At 41.2% G+C, this 25,142-nt stretch overlaps 2 protein-coding genes and 1 long non-coding RNA gene across 3 annotated transcripts in view; 2 read left to right on the forward strand and 1 right to left on the reverse strand.

The window, feature by feature from the left end:
* The window catches only part of TRPM1 (transient receptor potential cation channel subfamily M member 1), a 114,336-nt gene extending 100,592 nt beyond the window's left edge, over nucleotides 1-13,744 (forward strand). Inside the window, exons 24-30 of the mRNA XM_068410745.1 lie at nucleotides 723-974; nucleotides 1,677-1,869; nucleotides 5,083-5,103; nucleotides 6,818-6,962; nucleotides 9,114-9,313; nucleotides 10,449-10,581; nucleotides 12,466-13,744. Coding sequence (XP_068266846.1) covers nucleotides 723-974; nucleotides 1,677-1,869; nucleotides 5,083-5,103; nucleotides 6,818-6,962; nucleotides 9,114-9,313; nucleotides 10,449-10,581; nucleotides 12,466-13,744 — 2,223 coding nt within the window. The remainder of the gene's footprint in view (nucleotides 1-722; nucleotides 975-1,676; nucleotides 1,870-5,082; nucleotides 5,104-6,817; nucleotides 6,963-9,113; nucleotides 9,314-10,448; nucleotides 10,582-12,465) is intronic.
* A 1,590-nt stretch (nucleotides 13,745-15,334) lies between these two features.
* On the reverse strand, nucleotides 15,335-23,792 carry LOC137668417 (uncharacterized). Its single transcript, XR_011048937.1, has 2 exons — nucleotides 23,689-23,792; nucleotides 15,335-23,130 (listed from the first exon to the last, which is right to left on the reverse strand). It is a non-coding gene; the product is annotated as an uncharacterized lncRNA (long non-coding RNA).
* The window catches only part of MTMR10 (myotubularin related protein 10), a 41,568-nt gene continuing 39,978 nt past the window's right edge, over nucleotides 23,553-25,142 (forward strand). Inside the window, exon 1 of the mRNA XM_068409889.1 lies at nucleotides 23,553-23,706. Within this exon, the coding sequence (XP_068265990.1) occupies nucleotides 23,647-23,706 (60 nt within the window). The 5' untranslated portion in view covers nucleotides 23,553-23,646. The remainder of the gene's footprint in view (nucleotides 23,707-25,142) is intronic.

Below are 25,142 nucleotides of genomic sequence, written 5' to 3' on the forward strand. Positions count from 1 at the left end.
ATTTGGAGATAAATATGGATGCCAGGTCAGTAAGCCAGATCTCCTGGTTTAAATATTATTGATTAAAACCTACAACAAAAAAAAGCTTAATAAAGCCAAGACAGAAACAAAGATGAAAAGGGGGTCCAGAGGAGAGCCATGAAAATGATCAGAGGGCTGGAACCGCTCTGCTATGAAGAAAAGCTGAGAGAGTTGAGGTTGTTCAGCCTGGAGAAGAGAAGGCTCTGGGGAGACCTTACTGCGGCCTTTCTATATGTAAAGGGGGCCTGTAGTGACAGGACAAGGGGCAACCATTTTAAACTGAAAGAAGGTAGGTTTAGATTGGACATAAGGAAGACATCTTTTATGATGAGAATGGTGAGACACTGGGAACAGGTTGCCCCGAGAAGTTGTGGATGCCCCCTCCCTTGAAGTGTACAAGGTCAGGTTAACAGGGCTTTGAGCAACCTGGTCTAGTGAAAGGTGTCTCTGCCCATGGCAGAGGGGTTGGACTAGATGATCTTTATAAGTCCCTTCCAACACAAACCGTTCTATGTTTCTATGAAAAGGAAGTTTTGCCTGCTAGTGACTAAAAATATTGCTGCTTGAGACAAATTTTGCTGGCAGGGGAGGGGGTCTCAGACACCTACAGAACGTGACAAGATTGGTCTTTTTTCATGACTATTACTTCAAAAATGTAACTTGGAGTTTTTCCTAATGATTTCTATTTTTTTTTTTTCCAGATTCTTATGTCAGAGCCTGGCAAGCTGAGCCAAAAAGTGAAAGTTTGGCTTCAGGAATACTGGAATATTACTGACCTGGTGGCTATTTCAGTATTTATGATAGGAGCAATTCTTCGCCTACAGAACCAGCCTTACATGGGTTATGGAAGAGTGATTTACTGTGTAGATATCATTTTCTGGTACATTAGAGTACTAGATATCTTTGGTGTGAACAAATACCTGGGACCTTACGTCATGATGATTGGAAAGATGGTTAGTGTCTAAATTGGTGTAAATTATGTATTTCAGAACTTCATGGGAAGCTAAATTCAGTTCTGATTTTAAAAAGAGGTTTTCCATCTGAATAGGACTGAATAAAGGCTGTGAAAAAGTTGCCATGTGAATTTCACATACACGAGAGATGCAATACTCTTGCTAATAATTGCTTGATTTGAGAGGGAATCTTTTTTTTTCCTCTTTTTTTTTTTTTTTTTTCCCCTGGACCAGCCTGTGGAAACTTATTTACTTTGCCTGCCTTCTGCCTCCCAAAGCCATAGCGATAACAGATTGCTGATACACTGGGATCTTCCACAAAACCATCAGTTGTGGACAGGAGATGGCACAGCAATGATTATATCACCTCTTTGTAACCACAGAAGAGGTCTGTGCTGAGAGCACAGCATAGTGCACTTGATGCAAAAGAGAATAGGGATAGCAAAGATTTTAGCATTTGAAGTCTTTTTAAATATATATCTAGTACTCCTTTAAATAGCTGGTTTTACTGCATTTTTATGTATGCTTCATTCATGAGCAGGGGTTAAAGTCAAAGAGTAAGACAAATAACATTATCCAGGGGAATGTGTTTGTTCTCTTGATACTTTCTTGTTTACTTTAATGCATGCTGGCAAACAGACATTCTGGTGCTGCTGTACTACCTGATGATGATAAGAGCCTCTGTATGGTCTCTCTGTGCAGATGATTGACATGCTCTACTTTGTGGTCATCATGCTTGTGGTTCTGATGAGTTTTGGAGTAGCCCGCCAAGCTATCCTGCACCCAGATGAGGAGCCTTCTTGGAGACTAGCTCGCAACATCTTCTATATGCCCTACTGGATGATCTATGGAGAGGTGTTCGCAGACCAGATAGACCGTAAGAGTAGAATTCATAGTAAGAGTCTGTTTCCTGTTTCTGAGGCGGATGATCAGATCCAAATTAATGTTTGTTTTTAATTTGGAAGTAGTGTTTTGTCCTTATGATTATTTTGTTGTTGTTGTTTTCTTGTGACAGACTCCAGAGACTGAACAATTTTCTGTTCCCCACCTGCATGTCCTGTCTCTCAGTTTATATGCAAATTCAGTTAACAGTGAGAGTGTTATAGTCTGGAATACTCTCCTATCCAAGAGTATAACAGTATTAAGTGTTCTGTTTATTTGCAGGGATCAACAGAGTTCATTCTGAAATGTTCTTTTGAAACAATGTTTTACTAATAGTCAATTCCAACGGGAGAAAAAAAAATACCTTGCACAGGAGATGAAAATATACATATCCTTTCATCTCCAACTCACAGCACAGGCAATGAGCTAATACGTTTTTACTCCTATTGATACATCTATCTACTTCCAGAAATGTTTCCATTTCATAAACCACTCATTCTTCTTTTCTACACCTGTGGAAAAATAAAATAAAAAAGGAAAACTCTGCCTGATTAGCTTTGGGTGTGGAAATAGCCTTTCTTATCTAAAAGCTGCACAGTTTAAAAAAATAACTGTCAGTATTTTAGAGGAGATGAAAACTGTCATGTTACTGCTAGTTTTGTGTTGATACTTGAAATTTGTACAGACGGGCAAATGTGCAGCTGGCCTCCTCTAGTGTGTGTCACATAGTTTGCACTTTATCTGAAATAATACAAGCTGTTATTTCAGCATAGTGTATGCGTTATTTCAACCATCTGCATATGTTGGCAAGCAGTAAAGTGGAAGGCTGAAGAAACTGTGAGGTCTAAGTTCAGTCAAAAACCATAAAGATCCATCATCATGAGAAGTCTTTACACCAAATGCCATTAAAGTGAACCTTAATTACTTAGAAAGGAATAAAATCTGTCATTAGTCTGTTTCTGAACAGTGTGCACTGTTGCAAAGATTGTGTCATCTTCGTTTTCCTTACGAATGCTTGTCTCGTTAGTGTAACTTATGATAGTTAATTACTCTTGACAAATAAAAGGTCAAGCCAGTCATTTATTGTCTGATAATTGCAGTTTCAGTGCACGTGTTAGCCAGGATAAGCTCAGGATCTCTCAAGTGGGTTAATTCTCCCATGGGGAGGAATAGGCTGTAACAGGATATCCCTTAGCTTTGTGGCTCATAATGTGCATTCAAATCCTAATTCACTTTGAACAAAGAATGTTTGCCAATGTAGACAGTTTGATTTCTTTATAAATCAAAACTCACACCTTACCAACAATACTGATCTCTTTAATATAAGTGGCATCCCAGACTTCTGTCATACTTCCAGTCGTCTCTTGGTTATATACTCAGCATCCTTTGAATTAGAAATCTTACTTCAGCAGTGTGAAAGATTTTGGGGAAAAAAAGTTCGGGCTTTCCAGTTATACAAGTTCAGTCCAGCTACTTGCTCCACTAACCTTCCCAGGTCAGAAACTTTGCTGTGTCAGGAGCTTAAACATAAGCTAACTTGGACATGTGTGGTTTTGTTGGTGGTTTAATATTGAAATAGAAGTGGCTATGCAAGGAGTTCTATGATGTAACTAGACTGCATTACAACTATTCTGTACGTTTCTTATGTCTAGAAGTCTATGGACTGACTTCTGAAGATCTTTTTTACTTTCAGTAAGAAATTCACTCTGATCTTTCCTTAGTTCTCTGTAAACACAGCACAAAAGCAACCTCAGAAGTCACTGGGGAGTGATTGCTATGGACAGTCTAACATGACTCTGTGTCAAGTGCTTACTTATGAGTAGTTTTGCCAATGCTCACAAGTGTAAACAATTTATGGAAAAAGTATTGCATAAAATTTTCCATCTGAAAGAAGGTAGTTGGACTTTTGTCAATAGCTTTACTGAGGATAGGATGTCACCTAAAGATGAAGATCACAAATCACAGAATTGCTGAGGTTTGAAGGCACTTTTAGGATCATCTAGTCAAACTTCCCTGCTCAAAGCAGGGTAAATTAGAGCAGGTTGCTCAGGGACTGTCCAGTCAGGTTTTTAATATCTTGAAGGATGAAGACTCAGCAACCTCTCTGGACAACCTGGTTTAAATGGAATTTCCCGTATTTCTGTCTTTGCCCACTGCCTCTTGTCCTGTCACTGGATACCACTGAGAAGAGTCTGTTTCTGTCTTCTTTACTCCCACCCACCATCAGGTATTTATAACATTGGTAAGATCTCCCCTGACCCTTCACTTCTCCAAGCTAAATTATCCCAGCTTTCTCAGCTTTGCCTCATTTGTCAGATGCTCCAATCATCTTAATAATCTTTGTGGCCCTTTACTGGGGTCTTTCCAGTATGTCATGTCTGATTTCTGTAGGGGATCCCAGAACTAGACAGGTTAAGTCCAGATGTGGTTTCACCAGAGCTGAGCAGAGGTGAATAATTACCTCCCTTAACTTGCTGGCAACACATTTCCTAATGCAACCCAGGATGTTCTTGTCTGGTTCACTCCATTTAGAAGATGTCCATCACCAAGAAGTTAGTGGCATCTAGTACTCAACAGCAATGTATTCTTAAACAATAGAGAAGCCTGGCTGAGTTTCTTTCAATAGTGTGATTTTTCTTACAATCACCATTTAGGGGCTGGCAAGCAAGTATCCATACTGGTAGTCAAAAAGGGCTTTAATGATATTGTACACTGTAATAACATCAATATCATGACTGTTAATGAAAACATAGCTATTTGATAGAAACAGCTGGCAGGCACAAAGCCAGGGTGGTTCTTAAGAAAAAAAAAAGAGGAAATGTTTCCTTAATACCTAAAAGAATGATTTTGTGTGATAAATTTGAGTTGTTTTGTGTTTGTGGTGACTGCCAGTTTTGTTTACTTGCCTGAAATATCATGTATATTTAAATGATCATCTGCCAGAAGCATTTTGTGATTTATTATTAATATCATGAATTCACTGCCATATGTAACATTTGGGAAAAACAACATGAAAAGGAGATTGCAGAATGCAATGCATTTTTAACAAAGACGTAGTTTCTAAGCATATGTCTCTACTGTTCTGACATTTGAGTTACTTTTCCTGGCGGCAAAACTGTGTTTTCAATCATCTCTTTTGGTTTTTTTTTCCCTATATTATTTTATTGTTTTCTTTCTTTCTCTCCCTGCCTCCTTTTCTATTTCGTTCCTTTGGAATGCTGTTCAGTCTATGCCATGGAAATTAATCGTAAGTCTCTGTGGAGGGCTGATTATCTCATTTAGCTGAATATGTTCATTAATCTTTTTCTTCACTAGATACTGACATTTTAATTATAGGGCTCATCCAATATTCAGGTGTGACTGTTGTTTTTCTACTGTTGTAGTTTCATTTGAAAAGAAGCAGAGGAAAAATATTTTAATACAGATCGCAGATCAGAAGTTTTAATTGAGCTTATGTGGTTGCTATGATATGTTTCTAGTACATCGACAGTAAAATAATCCTTTTGGTAATTCTGATGCATGAGTGTCATGATATAACTAATTCCCTTTGATTACCTAGATACAATGTTAGTGTTTCTTTGGCAGTACCTTAATTGGTCCATGTGAATAACATTATGATTTGCTTGACTTTCCTGTTACACCCTTCTTATGATAAAAAGCAAAAATGTAGGTCTGACGTTTGAAAAGCAAGTAAAATATACTTTATTAATCATAGTCTAAATATCTCTTTCAGTCCACAGTAAATAAGATTAGTCTGTTTTCAAATAATTTGATGTATTTTTCAGATGAGGTTGAAGCATTAGTTTTTTTGCAAAATGCTTAAAAAAACTGGTTTGTCTATTCACATAAACTAAACCTGTAATGAGCTCATTGCCAGACTTAGTAAATACTAAGATTTCAGCTAAAGAACCTGTGGTTGATAAACACTTTACCTGCTACTAAATGGTTCCAAAAGTTAGCCTTATATTTGAAATCAGATACGCTGCCACTGCACTTAAAGACAGAACAAACTTGCTGCGTTTACCCAACTCCAAGACGGCTCTTGCTGCAATACAGACTATGCATTCTTAGGATTACTTCAGGCAATTATTTTATGTTTGATCAATATTTTCAATTTTTGTCTCATTCTCACCAGTCTATTTTGCAGTTACTATATAATTTTCATTTTATAATTTCATCTCTTTGGTTTAAAATTTTATTTAAAATACAGATTTATTCTGAAAAATCAGGGAAGCAGAAATTGGCCTGACAGTGGCGGCAGGGCCACCTGCCGGTAACCTTAACAGCCCCAGACAGGACAAATAATAGTCTAGGGTCCATGTAGGGAGTCGAGTCCAGTCAGGGGCAAAGGAGACAGGGCCAGAGACAGAAGGGCCCAAACACAGGTCCGTGCAGGAGGCAGGGCTGAGACCTGCACACCTGACATAGCTCAGGCAGGGATAGGTATGCATAGGGGGTGTAGGTGTAGACCCCCCAGGTGAAGCTGGTCAGGACCATTAAGGCCTCTTTAGTACGCTCAGGGCCCTGATAAATGTTTAATTTATGCTCAGCAGTCTGGGACCACTGAGTAAGTCCTTTCATATCTTTGGCAAGGTTATGCACACGAGTTTGGTTGGAGATTTTTTTTTTAATACCACTATTAATATGTACATATGCACATTAAGATCTTGTCCTAGACTATTACTGTGAGAGAAAGAAAATCATATGAATTTGAAGAGAAAGCCGCACTGTACAGTAAACTTGGAGCTGCCTCTCTGTGCACTATTATGGGAAATTACTTTTGTATGCTGTAGGTAGAAGCAGAATTTGAAGTAGAAATTATACATACTTGCTACTGGAAATAAACTGACAAAATTTGTTTAGCTTGGCAAATTTTATGCATGTGTCATCATTAAATAAATGTGAATAGTGTTTTTAAGTATTGGGCAATTTGTGAAAAATACTTTTCCTTTTTTTTTCAGCTCCTTGTGGGGACAATCTTTATGATGATGATGGTAAACGCCTCCCTCCATGTATACCAGGGGCCTGGCTCACTCCTGCTATTATGGCCTGTTACCTCTTGGTAGCAAATATCCTGTTGGTAAACCTGCTGATTGCTGTCTTCAAGTATGTAAATGATCATGCACTATCTCTACGTTCTTATTGCTGAGATAAGTTTCTGTGAGAGCCCATGAACTGATTTTGCACGGGTTTGCATTTGCACTCGTAATCTAATTACTGTCTCGGTGTGACTGGCCAATACTTGAAATAGTGTATACACTGGGAAAGGGTGGAGGAAAGGTCGCTTTTAATTTGCCAGCAATTGCAGTAATGCATATGAGAGAATCTGGCTACCTCCAGTTACCATTTAGTGGATAGTGACAAGCCTCAAGATTGCTCTGGAAAGATGAAAAACAGAATCCATGAAACCTGCTACATACATGATGGAAGCCAGTGTAACCACTAGCAAACATGATTTGGTGATAGAACTGCAGAATGAAAATCTGCATGTGAAAAGCAGGAGGCATTTCCACTATCACTACATCATCTGGCTTGTTTTTCTTTTTTCTTCTTGTTTTGCTTTCATTTAGAAAAAGAAATTGGGGCCTTGCAGAGCTCTTATATGACCCAGAAAAGGAGTCTATATTGCCTTGAACCAAGAGAAAGGATGGCTACATGTTGCCAAGATCTGTGGCCAGTCCAAGCAATGTGCACTATGCACATTCTTAACGTTACTCCACGAATCTATATTTAGGCTTCTCTGGAGTAAACTAAATACATTTCTGCTGCTTGTTCTTTCTATCCACAGTTGTGTTGCATGCTTTTCCTGCCATGACCTAGGGATTAAAAAAAAAAAAATTTGAAATACCTACTTGCTAGTAAGACTTTCCGAACACACCACCTGAGAAAAGCAGGTCATCCATTTTTGATGCCCATAAACGTGTAGTGTTGGAGGACTTGTTGGCATAGGTAGCTGGTGTCACAACCACAAAAATAGTTCATCGTGTACCCAGAAATCTACAGCTCACAAACCTGTCTTTCATTTGATGTACATAGCTTAAAAGGTCATGAATTTTAAAGTGCTCAAATGCCAGGCACATCACTAGGGGGAAAGGGAAGAATCTTACAGTGGTAGCTGTTATGGGCAGAAGAGACCAAGGAATCAGCAGTTTGGGAAGTAGGTCATGCTGTTAACTCCTGCCATCCCAGCATGGTTGCAATGGGGTGAGATCTAGCTGGAGAATTCCTGCTATGCAGGAGGTACAGAATGAAGACAGATTGTCATTTATCATTGGTAAATAATTTCATGTATACTTAGCCAAAAGAAACTAAAACCTATGTGTACTCAAAAATTCTCTGGTTTCAAAGAGATGTTTTAACTGGTTTTGTAAACGTAGATATTCTAAAGTACAGAAAGTTAGAAAAGAAGTGGACAGAAAATATAAAAAGAAGTGCCAATATCATCATCATCATAGAAGTGGAGTGAGCTGTCTGAACATACTTTAAAATAGCTTGAAAAGCTTTATCTAAGACAGAACATCAAGTCTGCTTTCTCTTAGCTGGTATTTCATAACCTTGACTGTTGTTATCTCTGGACTGAATACTATCACTTCTATTCCTTCATATCCACTGAATTACAAAATGAAACATCTTTATAACACACATGATTTTGGTGTAGAAGTTATGAGGCCATGGCTTCCAAGAACAAATTCCTTTACAAGAATATGCACCATGTTTTCAAGTCAGAAGTTTGAGTGGATAAAGTTTGAATTTAGGACATTTTGTGAAAACTTGGAAGTCTTCTATGTAGGTCAAGCTGATTAGCATATTAAAGGCAAACTATGTCAAGCTTCTGGGTTTAGCATACAAAATACGTTTCATGGATTTAATACTTTGTGTAATATCAAATACTGGCATGTGTTAAAAGAAATACTTTATAAACAAGCCCCAAAATACCAATTATGTGATTCATAAATTGTGCAAGTTTCTTTTTACTAACGACTAAAAGACTTTATACAGTAGGAGCAAATAGTCTTTAAGAGGAGGACTGTTCTGGGTGGCACATAAGGGATGCAGGGCACCTTCTGCTTTGCTACCCTCAAAAAGAGTGGTGAAATCATGAGTTCAGCAAGTTCAGCAGCATCAACAAAGAGCTGAACCAAGCAAGTCATGCGGCCTCATGTTGTTATTTAGCTGTTACTCTTTTCAACATAGTACCTGCTCAATGATAAGTAAACTCAGGGGCCTAATAGAAACTGTACCTATGTTCCCTTTCAGCAATACCTTCTTTGAGGTAAAATCAATATCCAACCAAGTCTGGAAGTTCCAGCGGTACCAGCTGATCATGACATTCCATGACAGACCTGTCCTCCCACCGCCAATGATTATCTTTAGCCACATCTACATAATCATCAAGCGAATCTGTTGTCGCTGCAAGAAGGGTGAAGGAGACCAGGATGAGCGTGACAGGGGACTAAGTATGCAAGAAATCATCTCTAAATTGAGCTCTTTGCACCATATTAGCAGAAAGCAGTAGCTTTTCCAATGCTGAAGTATTTTGTTCATGCTGACAGTCAAGTGCATTTGCAGAAGACAGTGTGGGACAAAATTTATGTCAAGTGAACAGCTCTTGAGCTCCTTGGGCTCCTGAGAATATGCAATGCTGTGCTGCTGATGAAGACTTTCTTTAACATGCTTTCTTAAAACAGTGAGATGGCATCTACTTAATCCAATTTTACCAAGTTCTAGTGAAGTCCCTATGTTGGGAAGGGCAAGTAGGAAATTGAGAAGAAGGGTTCGCAGTTTCAAATGTCATCTGTAGTGTCAGCTCTGTAATTGTGAGCAATCTGTGTCTAAGAGTATCCCCACTTTCATTTCTTCATGTTAGAGATTTATCTGTCATTTCACAGGGGAACTGTGACGATTCTTCTCCTAACATACTCTGTAATTGTTGATTATTATTTTCATTATATGCCTCATTGAAATAACCAGATGCTCACAATTATCCCTGTATTTCTACATTTCACAGGAAACATTTTCTAAGTAATTACATTTCTGCACAATATGCTTCTGAGTTGAAAAAAAGGGAAAAAAGTAAGTGCAACACTGCCTCCACATACAAAGAGACAAATTCAAAAAAATATATTTCCCTTGGATTTTCCTTACATTATTATAAATTTTTGAAGGTTTTTTCCAAAGAATATCTGGGAAACAATCTGTTATATCAGATTATCTGTTGCCTATAACTGGCATCCTTTTAAGAACAACATTTGAATGAAGGAACAGTCAAACTGGCAGAGATTGCCCTCATCTTTATCCAGTAAAATCCAGTAAAAAATTTTACTTTATCCAGTAAAATCTAGTCCGTTTGTTCAATGCGTAGCACTGCTGTTAAAAAGTGCAAAGGTCATTGAGAAAATATAGCCCCCAGTGGAGGGTCATAACGCATTACATTGTCTTCAGGTTTGTGGCCATCTTTGGCTAAGCGCTCATTCCCTATTTACAAAATCATCTGTCCATTTAGTGCAGGAGTAGAATCTGCTGTATTGGATTTAAATTGACTGCCGGAAGTTCAGAAAAAGGAAACTCATATTTTGTTCTTCTGTTTTGCAGAGTTATTTCTGAATGATGAAGAGCTAAAAAAACTGTATGAGTTTGAAGAGCAGTGTGTAGAAGAATACTTCCAGGAAAAAGAGGATGAGCAGCAATCATCTAACGATGAACGCATCAGAGTTACCTCTGAAAGGTACCTATTATAAGGAAAAAAACCTGCACCACTTATCTGGGACAATATTTGCTTTTTTTGTGTCTTCATTATAACCAAAGTTGAGTTAAAGTACAAAATATTTAGATCTTGAAGAAAACCACCACTGATTCAGAAGCTGGTCTGAATCCTGAGTACACATCTGTGCAGGTGCATCTCTCACAAGAGCAAGCTTTTTTTTGTTCCTACTGGTGTGTTACTAAGGCTCCTGGTTTGGGTAGCTTTGGTATAAGAACATTTTTGTTCGTGGTGAATTTTTTCCCTCTCACCCATCTGAAGATCACAGTTATGCTTTTTATCCGTTTGAGCAAATTACTACTTGATGAGCTTCCAACAGCTCATCCAACCGTGAGAAACATGTTGGAGCTTAATGACAAAAGCACTGAGGACTCTTCCCTTGGACCTGTGGTTTGCAGTAGGGTCCAGCACTCACAACTGCTGAATTTTAATCTCTGCCACAGATTCTCTTGGAAGCATTGAACAAGGCATTTAGCTTTTCAGAATGAACTTCCCCTTTTAAAAGACAGGGAGTATTCACATGTAAATCATTAAGCCATTCTGAGGACTAGGTAATGTTTGCATATTGCTGTGTAAGCACACAGTGATAACGGCAGCAGCACTTTTTCACCAGGTCACTTGGCAGCACTGTTCCCAAAGGCTCTGCCTACTCTGTTAGCAGTTCTAAGTCAGTCAAAGGATGCGGTCTTTTGTCGCTTCCTTTAAATGATGAAAAATTCTCACTGTAATTAAAATGATACACAGTTTAAACACTCTTTCACCTTAATCTACCTCACGGTATTTTGATGATGAACTACTCCATCTCTCTCTCTCTCTATATATATATATGTATCTTCCTTTTAACATTTCTTATGAAGTAGCTCTGTGAGCCATATAATCCTTTAACGGATAAACATCTTTCTCTTGAAGGGAAGCCCTGAACATCTTGCATTATTATATGTGAAGTTGAAGAATAGAGAAGTAAATGAAATCTGCTACGTGTATTCGAGTAGTTTCTATCACACTATTTACCCATGGCAATTTGTCAAAATCCTAGGTATTGTGGCAGAGAATAAAGCAGGGCTGGTAAGCCTCACTGATTCACTATGGTCTATGGCCACAAAGCAGATTTGCTTATTTCTCATGGCTTCTTGCTCCAGATGCTTTGTCATCTTTTGTGTATGAGAGCAAAAGAATGTTAATTTAATTTCCACAGTTGATTTACTAGTGTATGATCTCGGAGTCACATTCTAATGCATTACTTGTGTATGCATACTTCTGGTACCATCATTTCCATTATGATAGAAATGATAAAAGAAAATAGTAAAAAGTATTACTTTAATTGAACTAGACAATAATTCCACTCCCTTTAGATGACACATAATTGAAAGGTATTTCAAGAGCTAAAGTAATCCCGTACACACCAGCATGTGTTCTCTCTCATGCAGCTACAAAACCTGTTCTACAACATGCCTTGATGCTATTTTAAGTCATCCTGTGAGCATGTCATTAGAAAGTATTTTTCATATAATTAAGTGATGCTTCACAGTGAAAGAGGACAACTGAATGTGAAGTGTGTGGCACACTCAGAAATGTTAATAGTAGGCTGTCCCTAAGGGCTGCAACTCCTGTACTCTCCTGGCATGTAAACAAGGGCAAAGTTCAAATAGCCCTCTAATATGGTGTATGGAAAGCATAGATAACAAGAACATGCACATGCTTTTGATGCTACACATAGGAAAAAAGAATGATGCATGATACATAGCACAAAATTCTGCCTTACGAAGAAATCAGTAGCTGTGTGCCTGTAAAGGATTACTGTACCATTCCACAACTTCTGTTCTATACTTCCTCTTTTATACCCAACAGAGTTGAAAATATGTCTATGAGGCTAGAAGAAGTGAATGAAAGAGAACATTTTATGAAAGCTTCTCTTCAAACAGTCGACCTTCGACTCTCTCAACTGGAAGAACTATCTGGTCGGATGGTGAATGCTCTTGAGAAGCTGGCAGGTATTGACAAATCTGAGCTGACATATGCACGTTCACGGGCTTCATCTGAGTGTGATGCTGCATATCTCCTAAGGCAAGGCAGCGTTAACAGCTCTGATGGCTACAGCATGTACAGATACCATGTCAGTGGTGATGAGTTAACATATGATGACAGTACCACTCCTATGTCACCAGCCATCAGATTGCGTAAAAAAGCCCATTCTATTGGTACAAAAGAAGATGGAGCAGACTCAAGGATGTTGGTTCCAGAACACCACACCAGTCTCCATTGTACCTCTAGTGCTAATGCAGTCACCACAGCAGATTACAGTAAATCTACATTAGAAATTGCACAGAATGTTTCCAGACCCCATTCTGGTTCAGGTGGGTTTGGGGATGAAAAGCAGGGGATTTTCAAGAGTGATGGAATGGTTCCTCGAAGTATAAACCAGATGGATGCTGTTACGAACAAACAGTCAGTACCAAGATCAGATTTTCAGAACACACAGTTAAAAGTAGAACATACCAAGTTAGAAGCAACCATCTCTTATCCCTTGGACAGATCTAAAGCAATGCGCTATTTTCCTCCTGAAACATTCAGTGCTTGTCAAACCACTATGATGAAGTCAAGGAGCTTTATATTTGCACAGGGTGGGAAGCTGGTTGGAGGAGTTAACAACTGGACCACAGAGTATAGTACCGTCATGGATCAGGTGTGCCCTCCTACAATTGAACAATGGGCCACAGAGTGGAAATACGAAGTTGAGCAGCAGCTTTCTCAAGAACGTCCTCCAGAATACCCTGGTTTTATCTCTGAAGCAGAAAGGCAGGCAGAGCAGAAAGAGTTACAGATGGACACAGATGATGACAGTGATGTTGGTGAAGCAGGTATGAGTGCCTCCTGCACCTCTATGCCTGTCACGGTCAAGGCTGAGAAAGAGAATTTACTATCAGTAAAGCCAGAAAGGACTTCTGAGTTCCCATCAGTACGGTCAAAGAGTTTGCACAGCCGTTCTCGGAAAGCCAAGTCTGTAAAGGACAAATTAAATAGACCAGGACATGCCAGCAGCGTAACTAATTTGGTGGTAGCATTTGGCAGTGCAACAGAAGAACAGAAAGCTAGGCAAGAAAATGCATCCACAGAAACTGAATGTTAAAGTGGCTTATGGCCCCTTTTTATCGCCAGTCAAGAAAGCAGCAGGACTAATTGAACAAATTATGGATTTTAAAATTAATTTCTAAAGAAGAATTTTGCATATATTTGTTTCTTTTCATTTTAGACTTAATAGATATATGTTCTGTTCTTAAATAAATGCTTGCTGGGTCAGGTGAAAGGGAGATGTTCTCTCAGGGGCAGATAAAAAATAGGCACAGTCCACAGATGCCAACAGTATAGATCTTTCTTTGTTCCATTCTGACCTCCCTCATAAGCTCATTTACTGACAAGCTCTTTATAAAAGCTGTTGAAAGAGGGATGATATTATCATGTAATAATATAGAAAATGTTTTTTCTTCTTTTTTATCAGAAGACTTCTTAACCAGCCTTAGTTGTTATCCTTACTTACGCGGCAGGCTTCTTTGTGGCCATTGTGTTTTTCAGATCAAAACAGAATTGTTGAAGGCAAGGAAAAATTACACAGTCCTCTCTTTCACTTCTGATCTCATGCATGCTGCTTTTTCAGAAAGGCACAACTTAGCAGTTTTCATCCACTAAAATAGGTCTGAGTGGCAAAATACAGTTGTGTTTGGAGAAACCTGGCCCAGAAAGCCATGTGTAGACATGTTCTTGACCATTCCTTGAACTTTAGTGACATAATCTTGTTTTCAGGATCATATCTGTCCCCACCCCAAAGCATGCTGACAGCCTTAAACTGTTGAAAAACAGTGATCATTGTTTCAAAGTGTTTAGGGAGATTTTAAGTATATGAAGTATATGGAGATTTTAATAATATGAATCCAAGATCTGCATTAGTGTTTATAAATGGGGATTACAATAGAAGTCCATGTAGAGTAAGAATCTGGCTTTTTTTAAATGCCTGCAAGGGAAAACAAAACAAAACAGGAGAGGTGTTCTGATTGGGTGAGATCAAAATGTAGCCAATCTGTGTTTGAAGCAAATCTACTGTGACAAATTCATCTTTCATTTTGCAATTTCATTATGATGACACATGAGGAACAAGGAACAGTTTCTAGGAGTCAGTGTAAACAAAAAATACATTTTCCAGATGAGAATAGAAATTCCATACATTTTCTTGAGTAAATTTCAAAAACAAATGTCAAAAGGAAAGTCTCTACAGTGAAAGTGTTTTCTATCCCTCAACAACTAAGACTGGTAATCCACATGGTTTCCCAGCACACTTGTCCTCCACAGTGGCATTCTAAATACTAGGCTTTGATAGTTTTCTTCATAATAGTATGATGTTACTTGCCTCGTTCTTCTCTGTTACCTTTTTAGGAATTTTGTTTTCCCAAATACTCAGCACCTCTCTTTGCAGGGGATGCATACCATTGAACAGACAAGAAAGAAAATCAGTTAAAGGCATGTTACTTGTTCACAGAATACTGGTCAAAAGTTTATGCTTAACCCATTAACCATCAGGACTTATTAATATACTATTTTGAAAAGACTGAATTTCGTTTTTTCCCCCACCATCAGCTCCACAGTATGTGGGTCTCAGGATCCCCCTTGATAATGTTGCTTACAGCATTTTGAAATGCAGAGATTGATGGAAGACTCTACAAATGCATTGATGGCATCAGCTTTTTATTGTTTGTATTATATTTTCATGCTCATCCATACTTACACCTTGAAGTATTGTGACCATACTGAATGATCATGGTAATTGCATAGACATTTCTGAAAGTTCAGTCACCGTTTACTGTGGATTTTTGCTAGCTTGGTCTTACTAGCAGGTTTCCTGATTTCACTGTTGTCAGAACAGTGTTAACGTTTTGCTTTTCATGTGGGCTTCTCTTTCATTCAACTTTAGGGAACTTGACATTTTGTAAAAACAGAATGACATTTGACTTTGTTTCACTTCCATGTTTACTTCTGTGTTACCAATCTATGCAACTACGTAGCCATATTGTACGTGTGGTTAAAATAGCCTGCAATTTGCCAATGCCTTTTTCTCGTTTGCCTGCACACTCACCGGAAAGCGATTCGTTAACAAACACAAAGGGATACAGCTTTTCAGCACTTTGCTAAACAAGCAGTATGCATTATGGAACGAAATACAGCGTGTTGCATACCTCTTGTTACATTGTCTTTATAAAATGTGTGTTAAATCGTGCTCTGTTTGACCAGTTATTTTTTTAGCATTTACATTACCAATTTATCAGGTAGCATGTAGATTTCAAACAAAAACATTTTACCTTTGTATTTATTTACTTTGTTTGTGTAAAAATGTTTATAAAGAAACATATGAAAAAGATGTGAAATGAATTCAGCGTAACAAATTTTTCACAAATTTTTCAGTGCATGGGCTGAACGTTTTCTAAGCACAGTTTCTTTGTTAACATTTGCCAGTAATTTTCCATAAAGTTCTCTATAGAGTGATGACTTCATAAGGCTTGGATGTTTTCTATGCTCTTGCATAGCATGAACTGAAATGATAACCCCTCTGCCATTAAATGTGAAGTAACTACACTGACTTTGGCAGAGTTATTTTAGACATACAGCCATTTTAATAAGATTAAATATGGCTCTGCATGTGCATAGAAGACCGATAGTAGATTTGGAGGACACTAAACAGAATAATGATCAACACATTTGCATGTCTGCCTACATGCTTTCTTGAATACTGGCTGAAAGGATGGAAGCACAGAATTTGCATTTCTGAAGAGGCATGTTTAATACTGTTTTTCAGGAAGATGCATCCCTCCTACTGCCAAGTATGTGGTGACATCACAGCAGTGTCACCGTGAATTCCACTTACAATTTTTTCTTATGTGTTTGACCTACACTGAACCAGGTCAAGCCTAAAGAGCACGTACTCTAAGGCTATGTCTACGCAGAGACATTATACTCAGGTAATTTAAGTTTGTTCAACTTACAGTATCTTGCAATACAGACGTTTCCCTCTCCCTCAATGCAAATGTTTTAAACACAATGACTAATTGTAATATTCACATAGGCAGGTTCTTAACTATACCGGCTGATTCCACGAATTACCCCTTTTTACATTGCATCGTTCTGGGACTAGCCTGACTTTGCTCTTGCAAGGCTCTCCTATTGCAGAGTCACTCTTCCCATTTTAGATGCTGGGTTTCGATATCTGAAAACCAAGAAAGTCCATTTTCCATATTATTTAGTGATGAATTAAAGTAGCCAATGAAACCTTCCAGCTATGGTTTGTCCATACTGCTTCTTCGGATGCTTTCCTGGGTTCTGGGCTTGACTGTTCTCTGTGGCAAAATATATATTGGTCCTTCCAAACAAAAATTAAAAGAATACGAGCATCTGTAAGGCCTTGTCAGAAAACAGGAACATGAGGAGGGTGCATGACCAAGGATGTTAACAGGATTATTTCATTAGATCTGCAAGATCCACAGGATTGTGCCCTGTTACAGGTGTTCTGGGTAGTTCACCCACTGACAAAAAGCCAGTTTGCTGCTGAGCACTTGCTATGGAGGAGGTGAGTTTTCAGAGTGACAGCAGCACTTGAACATGTTGCTGGGGTCCCGCCTAGTACTGCCATTGCCAGCATATCACTTCTGCACCACTGTCCTGTCTGATTGGTTACTTCTAGTTGAGCTAGTGTTACACTCAAAAGCTTGTTATGAGCAAAAAGGAGACACACCTTGTATATAAAGTCAGGAATTTATTGTTAGTGTAACAAATTTTAACAGTCTAATATATGAATTTATTATTAGTCTAGATCTAATTACAAGAGAGGAGAGACAAGAAGAGAGAAAATAACACTACTATTCTACTACAGGAAAAAAAACCAATAAGGTAAAATGTATATGTGCACATTTCCTACTATCTACCCCCTTTTTTTTGATGTTATGCTCACACTTGCACTGATCCTCTGGGTCTAACGGCCAGTGGCTGCAGTGGGGGTAGTGAGGAGGTATTGCCAGCTGTCAGCATCCCAGGCCCTTTGCTGGGATGAGCATGATGTTGATGATGTTGGTTACTTTTTCCTTATTTTTTGCTTGCTTAGGGGCATTTTTATGTTTGCTACCAACTTTACATCTTCTTTTTCTTCACTGGCCTTCAGATCCTACAATTACACCTGAATTTTGTAGTCATTAGAAAAATTGCTGTCACAGCTAAACAAATGAAGGCACAGCTCTAGGCAGGTTAAGGCAACTTCAGACAAAGCAATCCTGACAAGCCTCAGTCCTGAGGCCTTACAAAGTCGGCATAGAGCCTGTGGCATGCTACTAGCAGTGACAATACTCTGTTTACTGGGCTATGAGGCTACATTAGCCCTAGAGGTGTTTTCCTTTCACTACAGCCATTGCAGATAAATGCTGTACTGGGTGCAGTGGTCAACTGAACTGATTATTTCAGCCTAATTGTGGATTTTGATCCCCCATTGGGATCCAGCATCAGACAGCAGGGCAAAACAGGTGTAAGGACCTGGTTAGCAAGGCCATTTAATGCTCATTTCAACTGGTGCCAGAGTCCATGGGGGTTGAGGTAGTCAAAAAACAGTACACGGCAGGAGTTTGGATTGCAGGCTGACAAACCACAGGCCTTGGGAGAAGTGAGACAAGAACTACACTTTTCCTTAAAACAGCAATCTTTTGCCTTTTTCAACTTTCAGCCATATCTGCAGAAACAAAATTTGATAATGGCAAAGTGGTGCTTTATGGTTGATGCCCTGTATCTTTACAATGGAAGTAAGGTATGTCTTGAAAATAGGCTTTAAATTATTCTTTGTATTTGTTCAGCCAAAATATTTAAGTGCCTGTATCCACCTTGTGCTTGGTGTTAAAGTTAATGAAAAAGGAGTTGCATAATTTCGTCTGCGTGCTCCTCTTTTGTCTCTACAACGTTAAAACCCCTATGAAACCGCAATGCTTCATCCTGCATGACTGTAGATGCAAGCATCTCCCTTTTCATGCACTAACTGGACTGCTATGCTCAGCAAGATATTATCTGAGCAGACCAACAGCCTTCAAAAATGGCCGTGGAAAAAGACTGGATTCTAGTTTGGGAGCACTAGTAATCTGATAGTCACTGTCACAATACCCATGTAGAATAGCCCAAACCAAGGTGGAACATTGTGCCAATGAATAGTTCCAAATAACTCTAGGCAAGGAATACCTACATAATGATTAACAAGAAAAGTACCCTTATGTAACATAGCAAAGTTCAACATCATTAAATCTCCACGCTGTGAGTACTACCTCCACTTCTCAGATGTGCCTTGAAAAGGAGGCTTTTTTCCTGAGATATCTCAAGAAACTAAAGCCTTTGCATAGTTTTTATAGCTTTTTTTATATTTTTGACCAAGACTATCAAAGTTGCAGTTTTATGTAAATAATTGCATTTTAAATATTCTTTAGCTGGATATTCATCAAGGACACTCAGGAAGGAGATTATTTTTTTCAACTGATTAATAAATTTAAGGCATGTTTTTCTTCTATAAGAGGTAATACAGACCCATAGGGCGGCTTCCTCACAAGTCCCCAGCAAAAGTCCTACATGTCTGAGTGCAGGCTGAGGCAACTTGGGTGTGAAAACTATTGAGTGCACAAGTAGGGAGGTGTCCGGGTAACGTAATAAACTGTAACGCTTTCAGTGAAAAATAGAACAGACTTTCTTCAGTGAATCCCTGACTTTGCAGACTTGCCACATGCTTGTTGTAGCTCTGGGCACATAGCTCATCTGTGAAATCAGACAACATGTATGTCTTTGTGTCTTGGAGTTCAAACCAATAATTGAACCATTCTTTAGAAAGCTATGAAAACACATAAGTTGTCATAGAAATATAGGCCTGGAAGAGATCAACTACACTGAGGCAAGTTTAGCACTGTCTATAGCATCAGTGGCAGATGGTCATCTAACCTGTTCTTGAACATGTCTAATGAAAGCCATTCACTAATCTGCTGACAGATCAAAAGGGACCATTATGAAAATCTGTTCTGATTTGACCCCAGGCCTCATGCATCGCACAAGCCAAAGTACTTGCCCAACCACAGAGCTGTCTTGTGAGGTTGTACCAGAACTTTTGGGAAGATACCTAATCTGATGTGCAGTAAATACAGCAGGTTATGCACCATGGCAATAGCTAAGCAGATAATTATCTTCACTGTTATAAACAATTTGAACTGTATATAAAAACAATTTGAACTGTATGGCCCAAGGAAACTGCCATACAGTATGTGGGGTGTGATACCACCAGGAGAGCAGGCCAAGCTGGTTCTGGGAGGGCCATGACAGGGGACAAGCGTAAGGGTCTCAGTCAGTCTAGCACACAGGAAATGTTACGGAATAACTTAATGTTGAGGCAAGGAAAATAACCACTTATTAAAAAAAGATATTTTTTAAATTAATGAGAATAAAAATAGACGTCTGCAGTCCTTTCAGTTCAGCTGGCTTTGTTGCATAGTTAGCTTCCCACCGTTCTTTCAAGACTGTTCTCATAGAACAAAGGCATTCTCCGAAACCTCTGGTTTAGCAGAACTGTTTGAAAAGAGTGAGCCAGTGAGGCAAACTGGCATGGCTGGAGATGGGCAGGCAGTTGAGTGCATTGCCAAAAAGGAGTCAGGGGATCCAGAGGATTTCCCTGCCTGTTTTGCCTACCCTACCCATCCCCCATCCCCAACCACCTATCCTGCCTGCCTAGCCTGACCTGCACTATCTGCCCTCTTGCCTTGTCTGCCCTGCCCTGCCTGTCCACCCTGCCCTACTTGCCTGTCCTGCTCTGCCTGTCTGCTCTGCCTGCTTGTGTCCCACTGCAAGTTGTGACAGAATTAATTTGCTCCTCCAAAATACTCACTTTTGTCAAATCAGCTTTCTCCTCGCACTGGCATAAGACTCTTCCAGTGGCAACTTGTGACCAGTTACAACAACAGTCCTCACAGATCTTGTGATCTTACGTTTGCTGAGAGCTTAGTTTTGATTTTGTTTGTTCCTTTTCAGAATAGCACTGCAATTTACATGTGTCAGTGCAGTCCTGAATGGAAAGTTGTGCTACCCTATGCTCATTTCCCTCAAGAGTAAGATTGCATTTGCAGCTACTTCTCAGAAGGCTCTGAGTTGATGCAGAAACACTTTTGTAATTCTGATGTGGTATAAATAATTGTCATTTTTAACATCCTGACACATTTGTTATATGCAATTTCAAGCCTAGCTGATTTGGGCAGTTTCTGCCTTCCTCACCCCCTTGATTTATCTTCTGCTTTTTCTGATTAGTGTTCTGAATATGAACAAAAAACTTTAAAGAAGAATAAAGATGAGGGCAAGTCCTGCAGTATTTCTCACTTACCAAACATCCAAGGGATTTAGCTTGTGAAAGGGGTAAGGCACCAGCAGGAGAGGAGCTATGGGTGAGTGCTCTTACAGCACTGTAGGGCACTCAGCATTACACCACCAGCAGCTTCTGCAGCACAGTGCACTCTAAAATGGATAGGGGCTGAGCCTGAGATCATGCCAGGCTGAAGAGTGACACTTAGACAATGATGTTTGCAGCATAAAATAAAAATCTTATATGTGAAAATACAGCATAAAGTGAAGGGAACTTTCTGCCAACACCAAATAAGATGGGACCCTTGTGCAAGGAGGTGCACTTGTTTTAAAAATACTACACAATGGGTTTTTTTTTTTCTCCACCTGCAAGTCCAAGAGTAGTGTATTGTTATGGAGGTGCGTGCTGGTATTCTACCCTGGGCTGTTGAATAGCTTTAAATATATGCACATGTGCTTCTTTCTTCAACCTAGGCAGGTGCCAGTGGGTTGTTTCCCTCCTTGCTGTTCAAGCCTCCCTCCCTGCTGGCATCAGTGGGGCATCTCATCTAAGCCGGGGAATCCAGACTGTGCCCTACAGTCTGTTCTTTCATTGAACATCCACCCACTGACTTCATCAAAAAATCCCAGGGTCTATAATGAAACGTAATGTGCTTTCTATTAATGATAGTAAGGGAAGACCTTGACCCTGCAGCTGATGCTGCGTGCGGCATGTGTCCTTCTGTGTCTAAAAATGTGTCCGTTTTTCTGGAGTCTTCTAGTTCTTAGTAGTATCTTTATGTCATGGTGATATTACAACACTACTATGGTGTAGCAGGCCTTTACTGATGTTATTTTGCATGTGAGCTGTTACAGAAAAATTACAGTATGCTGACCAAAACCATGCTTCTTAATAAGGTGAGGCAGTGGTGCCCAAATACCAGTAGTTAGTTTGGCAGGTCCTGGCCTTCAGCTCTTGCTCCTAACTATGGGCCTTGCAGTGAACTACGCTTGGCTCATAGGTGGAACCACTACTGTGGTGCACCAGCCGTGGGGGGAGCACCAGCAGGCACAGGAACCAGTAGCCCATCTTACCCTACCCAATGCATCAAACCCATCTTCAAACTCTGGCAAGGCCTGGCTGGTTTTACCCAATTCCTTTGTGCTTGGACCACCAGCAGGAGAACCCGGGCTCTCCTCCTTCCTTAGGTCTTACAGCTGATGGATCCATGTGGTCCCATTCTGGGGCTCTTGATTAAACCACATCTCCATCCAAACTGTTGCTTCTTGTAGGAGGTATTTCCACTGCAGAGGCCAAGTTCATTGCAGTCAGTGCTCACATAAACACCTGCAACATGGACCTTTAAGGATGCCAAGGGCCACCAAAGAAATGTGAGTAGTTTCTCAGTTTCCTACTTATCAAAAGAGATAGCAGTGTTAGATTTCGGCAGTTTAGGTGGCCAGCTGTGTTATTTCCATGTTCTAGAGAAGCTCAAGTGAGCAATCCGTGAGCACCTGTAACGCTTAAGGAAAGGGATGCAGATGTTCGATGTGCATCCACCTCCAGCTGTCAGCACAGTGACAGTGATGAGCAAGAAGGTGACTGCAGCAGCAGCCTGGAGGCTTCACCTGTAGGTCACATACATTCCATGGCTGTAACGTGATAGTCCTTGTATAGAAGGTGACAGTAAGAACTCGGTAGCAGTAGTGGATTCATGCTGGGGTTTCACTGCTGATCTGAGACAACCCTGGCTCGCAATAAAACCCTGCCTCTGCAGGCCCCATGCGGAGGTTTCAGTCTCCAAGTGGCTCAGAGGCCAAACTGCGGAAATCCTCTGCCTCAGTCCTCGCTTTAACAGTCACACCCCCTCCTCCCGCGCAGGCCGCCGTACGTGCGATGGCTTTGCTCCCCTGGGGGCCGGGAACAGGGACAGTTTCTCGGCGCTGGCCCGGAGGCAGCGCTGAGCGGGAGCTCGCACCGGCGCGGCCCGGGCCTGCCCGTGGGAGGCTCCACCCCCGGGGCAGGGGCCGCGGTGTGAGGGGGGCGCTCCGGGGGAACCGGTGAGGTTCGGTAACCGAAGCCCCTGTCAGTCCGGTCACAAACAGCAGTGCTGGCGGTAACGGCCGCTGCAGAAGTGCCTATTAACAGTGGACAAAACGTTAACTTCTGGGCTGGTGGGTGGGTCGGCGGCCCCCGCCGGACCGCGGCCGCTTGGGCCTTCTGCGCCGCCGTACGGAGGCCGCTCCCCCCAATATGGCCGCCCCGGCAGCGCCCGCCTCCGCCCGCCGCCCGCTGGGGCCGCCGCCGCCCGCCCGCCGCCGGCGGTAGAGAGCCGCTGGGCCGGCAGGCGGCCGCCTCGCGGGGAGGCGGAGGGAGCCGCCGGGGGCTCCATGAGGGGCTGGGGCAGCCCCAGGCCGGGCCTGCCCAGGAGGCTGGCTCCTCCCTTGGGGAAGGAGGGTGCGCTGGGGCCGCCTCCGCCGCCGCCCGCCGGGGCCGCCGCCGAGTGACTGGGAGCGCGCAGCCCCGAGCGGCTGCGGGGCGCCGGGCCTGAGCCGGCGGGCGTCGACACCCTGCCCCCGCGGGACGGGGCCTCCTGGGCCCGGCCCGGCCCGCAGCGCCCTCCCCGCCCGCCGGGGTCCCCGCCGGCGGCGACGATGTTTTCTCTCAAGCAGCCCAAACCCACCTTCAAGTCCTACCTTCTGCCGCTGCCTCAGGTAACAGCCTTTTATTTCCACTAGCGACCTGCTCGGCTCTTCCCCCCCCGGCCTTGGCCCTGGCCGCGGTGCCGCCGCCGGGGCTGCCCTCCCGGCGCGACGGCGGCCGGGCCGGCCCGGAGTGGGGCCCGGGGGGCGCCCGGAGCTCTGCCCGGCGCTTCTGCCCAGCTCGCCTCGAGGTTAGCGGCCTCGCGGGGCAGCGAGCCGGCACCTGCGGGTCTCTGGAGGGGCTTCCGAAGAGGCCCCAGAAATGCTCCGTAGCACAGGGGAACAAAAGCTGTGCAGTCGGTTTGAGGTGCAGCCGCTTGGTCTTTGAAGCCGCACACAAACATTAAGTGAGTGTGTGCTGGTGACAAGCCCAAACTTTGGTCGAGGAGCAGAACTCTTATCATCAACATAAAGTCTTGTATTGATTAAAATCGGCCAAAGTGAGATTGTTTTGGGAAGTTACGAATAATGCTTCAGGTGTTTGGGCTCGCTTTCCTCTTTGTGCTGGGTGGGATCAGTGTTATCCATGACTGCACTGAGGAGTACTTTGAGGAGAATACAGCTGGTGCTTGTCTGTTAGGCAAATAGTTGAACTCTCACTGTAGCCGTCGTAAAACTTGGCTGATGGCATAAATAAGAAAATCAAATCTATATATATCAAGTATATATAGTAGAATGCTATATATAGTACGTATGGTACCAAGTATATCTGGTAGAACCACCAGGATTGTGTGTGTGGTCTGGGTGTGCACTTGACAGAACGTGATTTTTATTTATTTATTTTAGGCAAGGCAGGACTTCTGGCAACACATTTGAAGTGTTGACTCATTTTTGCTTTTTCACAATTTCTTGGTAAAAGTGAAATGTCCATTCAACGTAGTTCTGGATATTCCTGCTCCTGGGAAATGGCGATGTCACTGTCAGTGTAGGAGCCATAGGCATTAAGGTTATTTCATTGAAGGTTCCAGTGTTTTTATAGGAGTATTTTTATTTGTAACATTTGGAATTAAAATGCAAGTAGGCGTGTATGTGTTCTAGGCCTTGGTCTTTTGGAAATTTTTCCTATGTTGGAAAGTCATGCGTGTTACAAGTTGGTAGAGAGTTTTGTGCAAGCTTGAGTGTCCATATCTCTGTAAAGCTTGTTGTAGGACTTGAGCTTTTGTGGAATGTCAAGCCAAATTTTTTTTTGTTCGTCCTGTCACTTGTTTTAGGCTAGTTTACACAGTTAGTTAAACATTAGCACTGTAAATATTATATTATTCTTCTGGTACAGAGCTAAATGTACACAAAAAATGTTAATATCATTACAGAAAACTGTTGCTGTAATTGAACCCTAGCTCTTTAAGATCAGCTTTTTACGTTAAAAGAAGTTTCTCCTTTGCCCAAATAGATCAGACTTGTGTCTGACTGTACAGTTCTGATTCTTAAGTAAATTCTCTTTTTTTTTT

This window comes from Nyctibius grandis, chromosome 11 (assembly GCF_013368605.1).
Source record: "Nyctibius grandis isolate bNycGra1 chromosome 11, bNycGra1.pri, whole genome shotgun sequence".
Classification (NCBI taxonomy): Eukaryota; Metazoa; Chordata; class Aves; order Nyctibiiformes; family Nyctibiidae; genus Nyctibius; species Nyctibius grandis.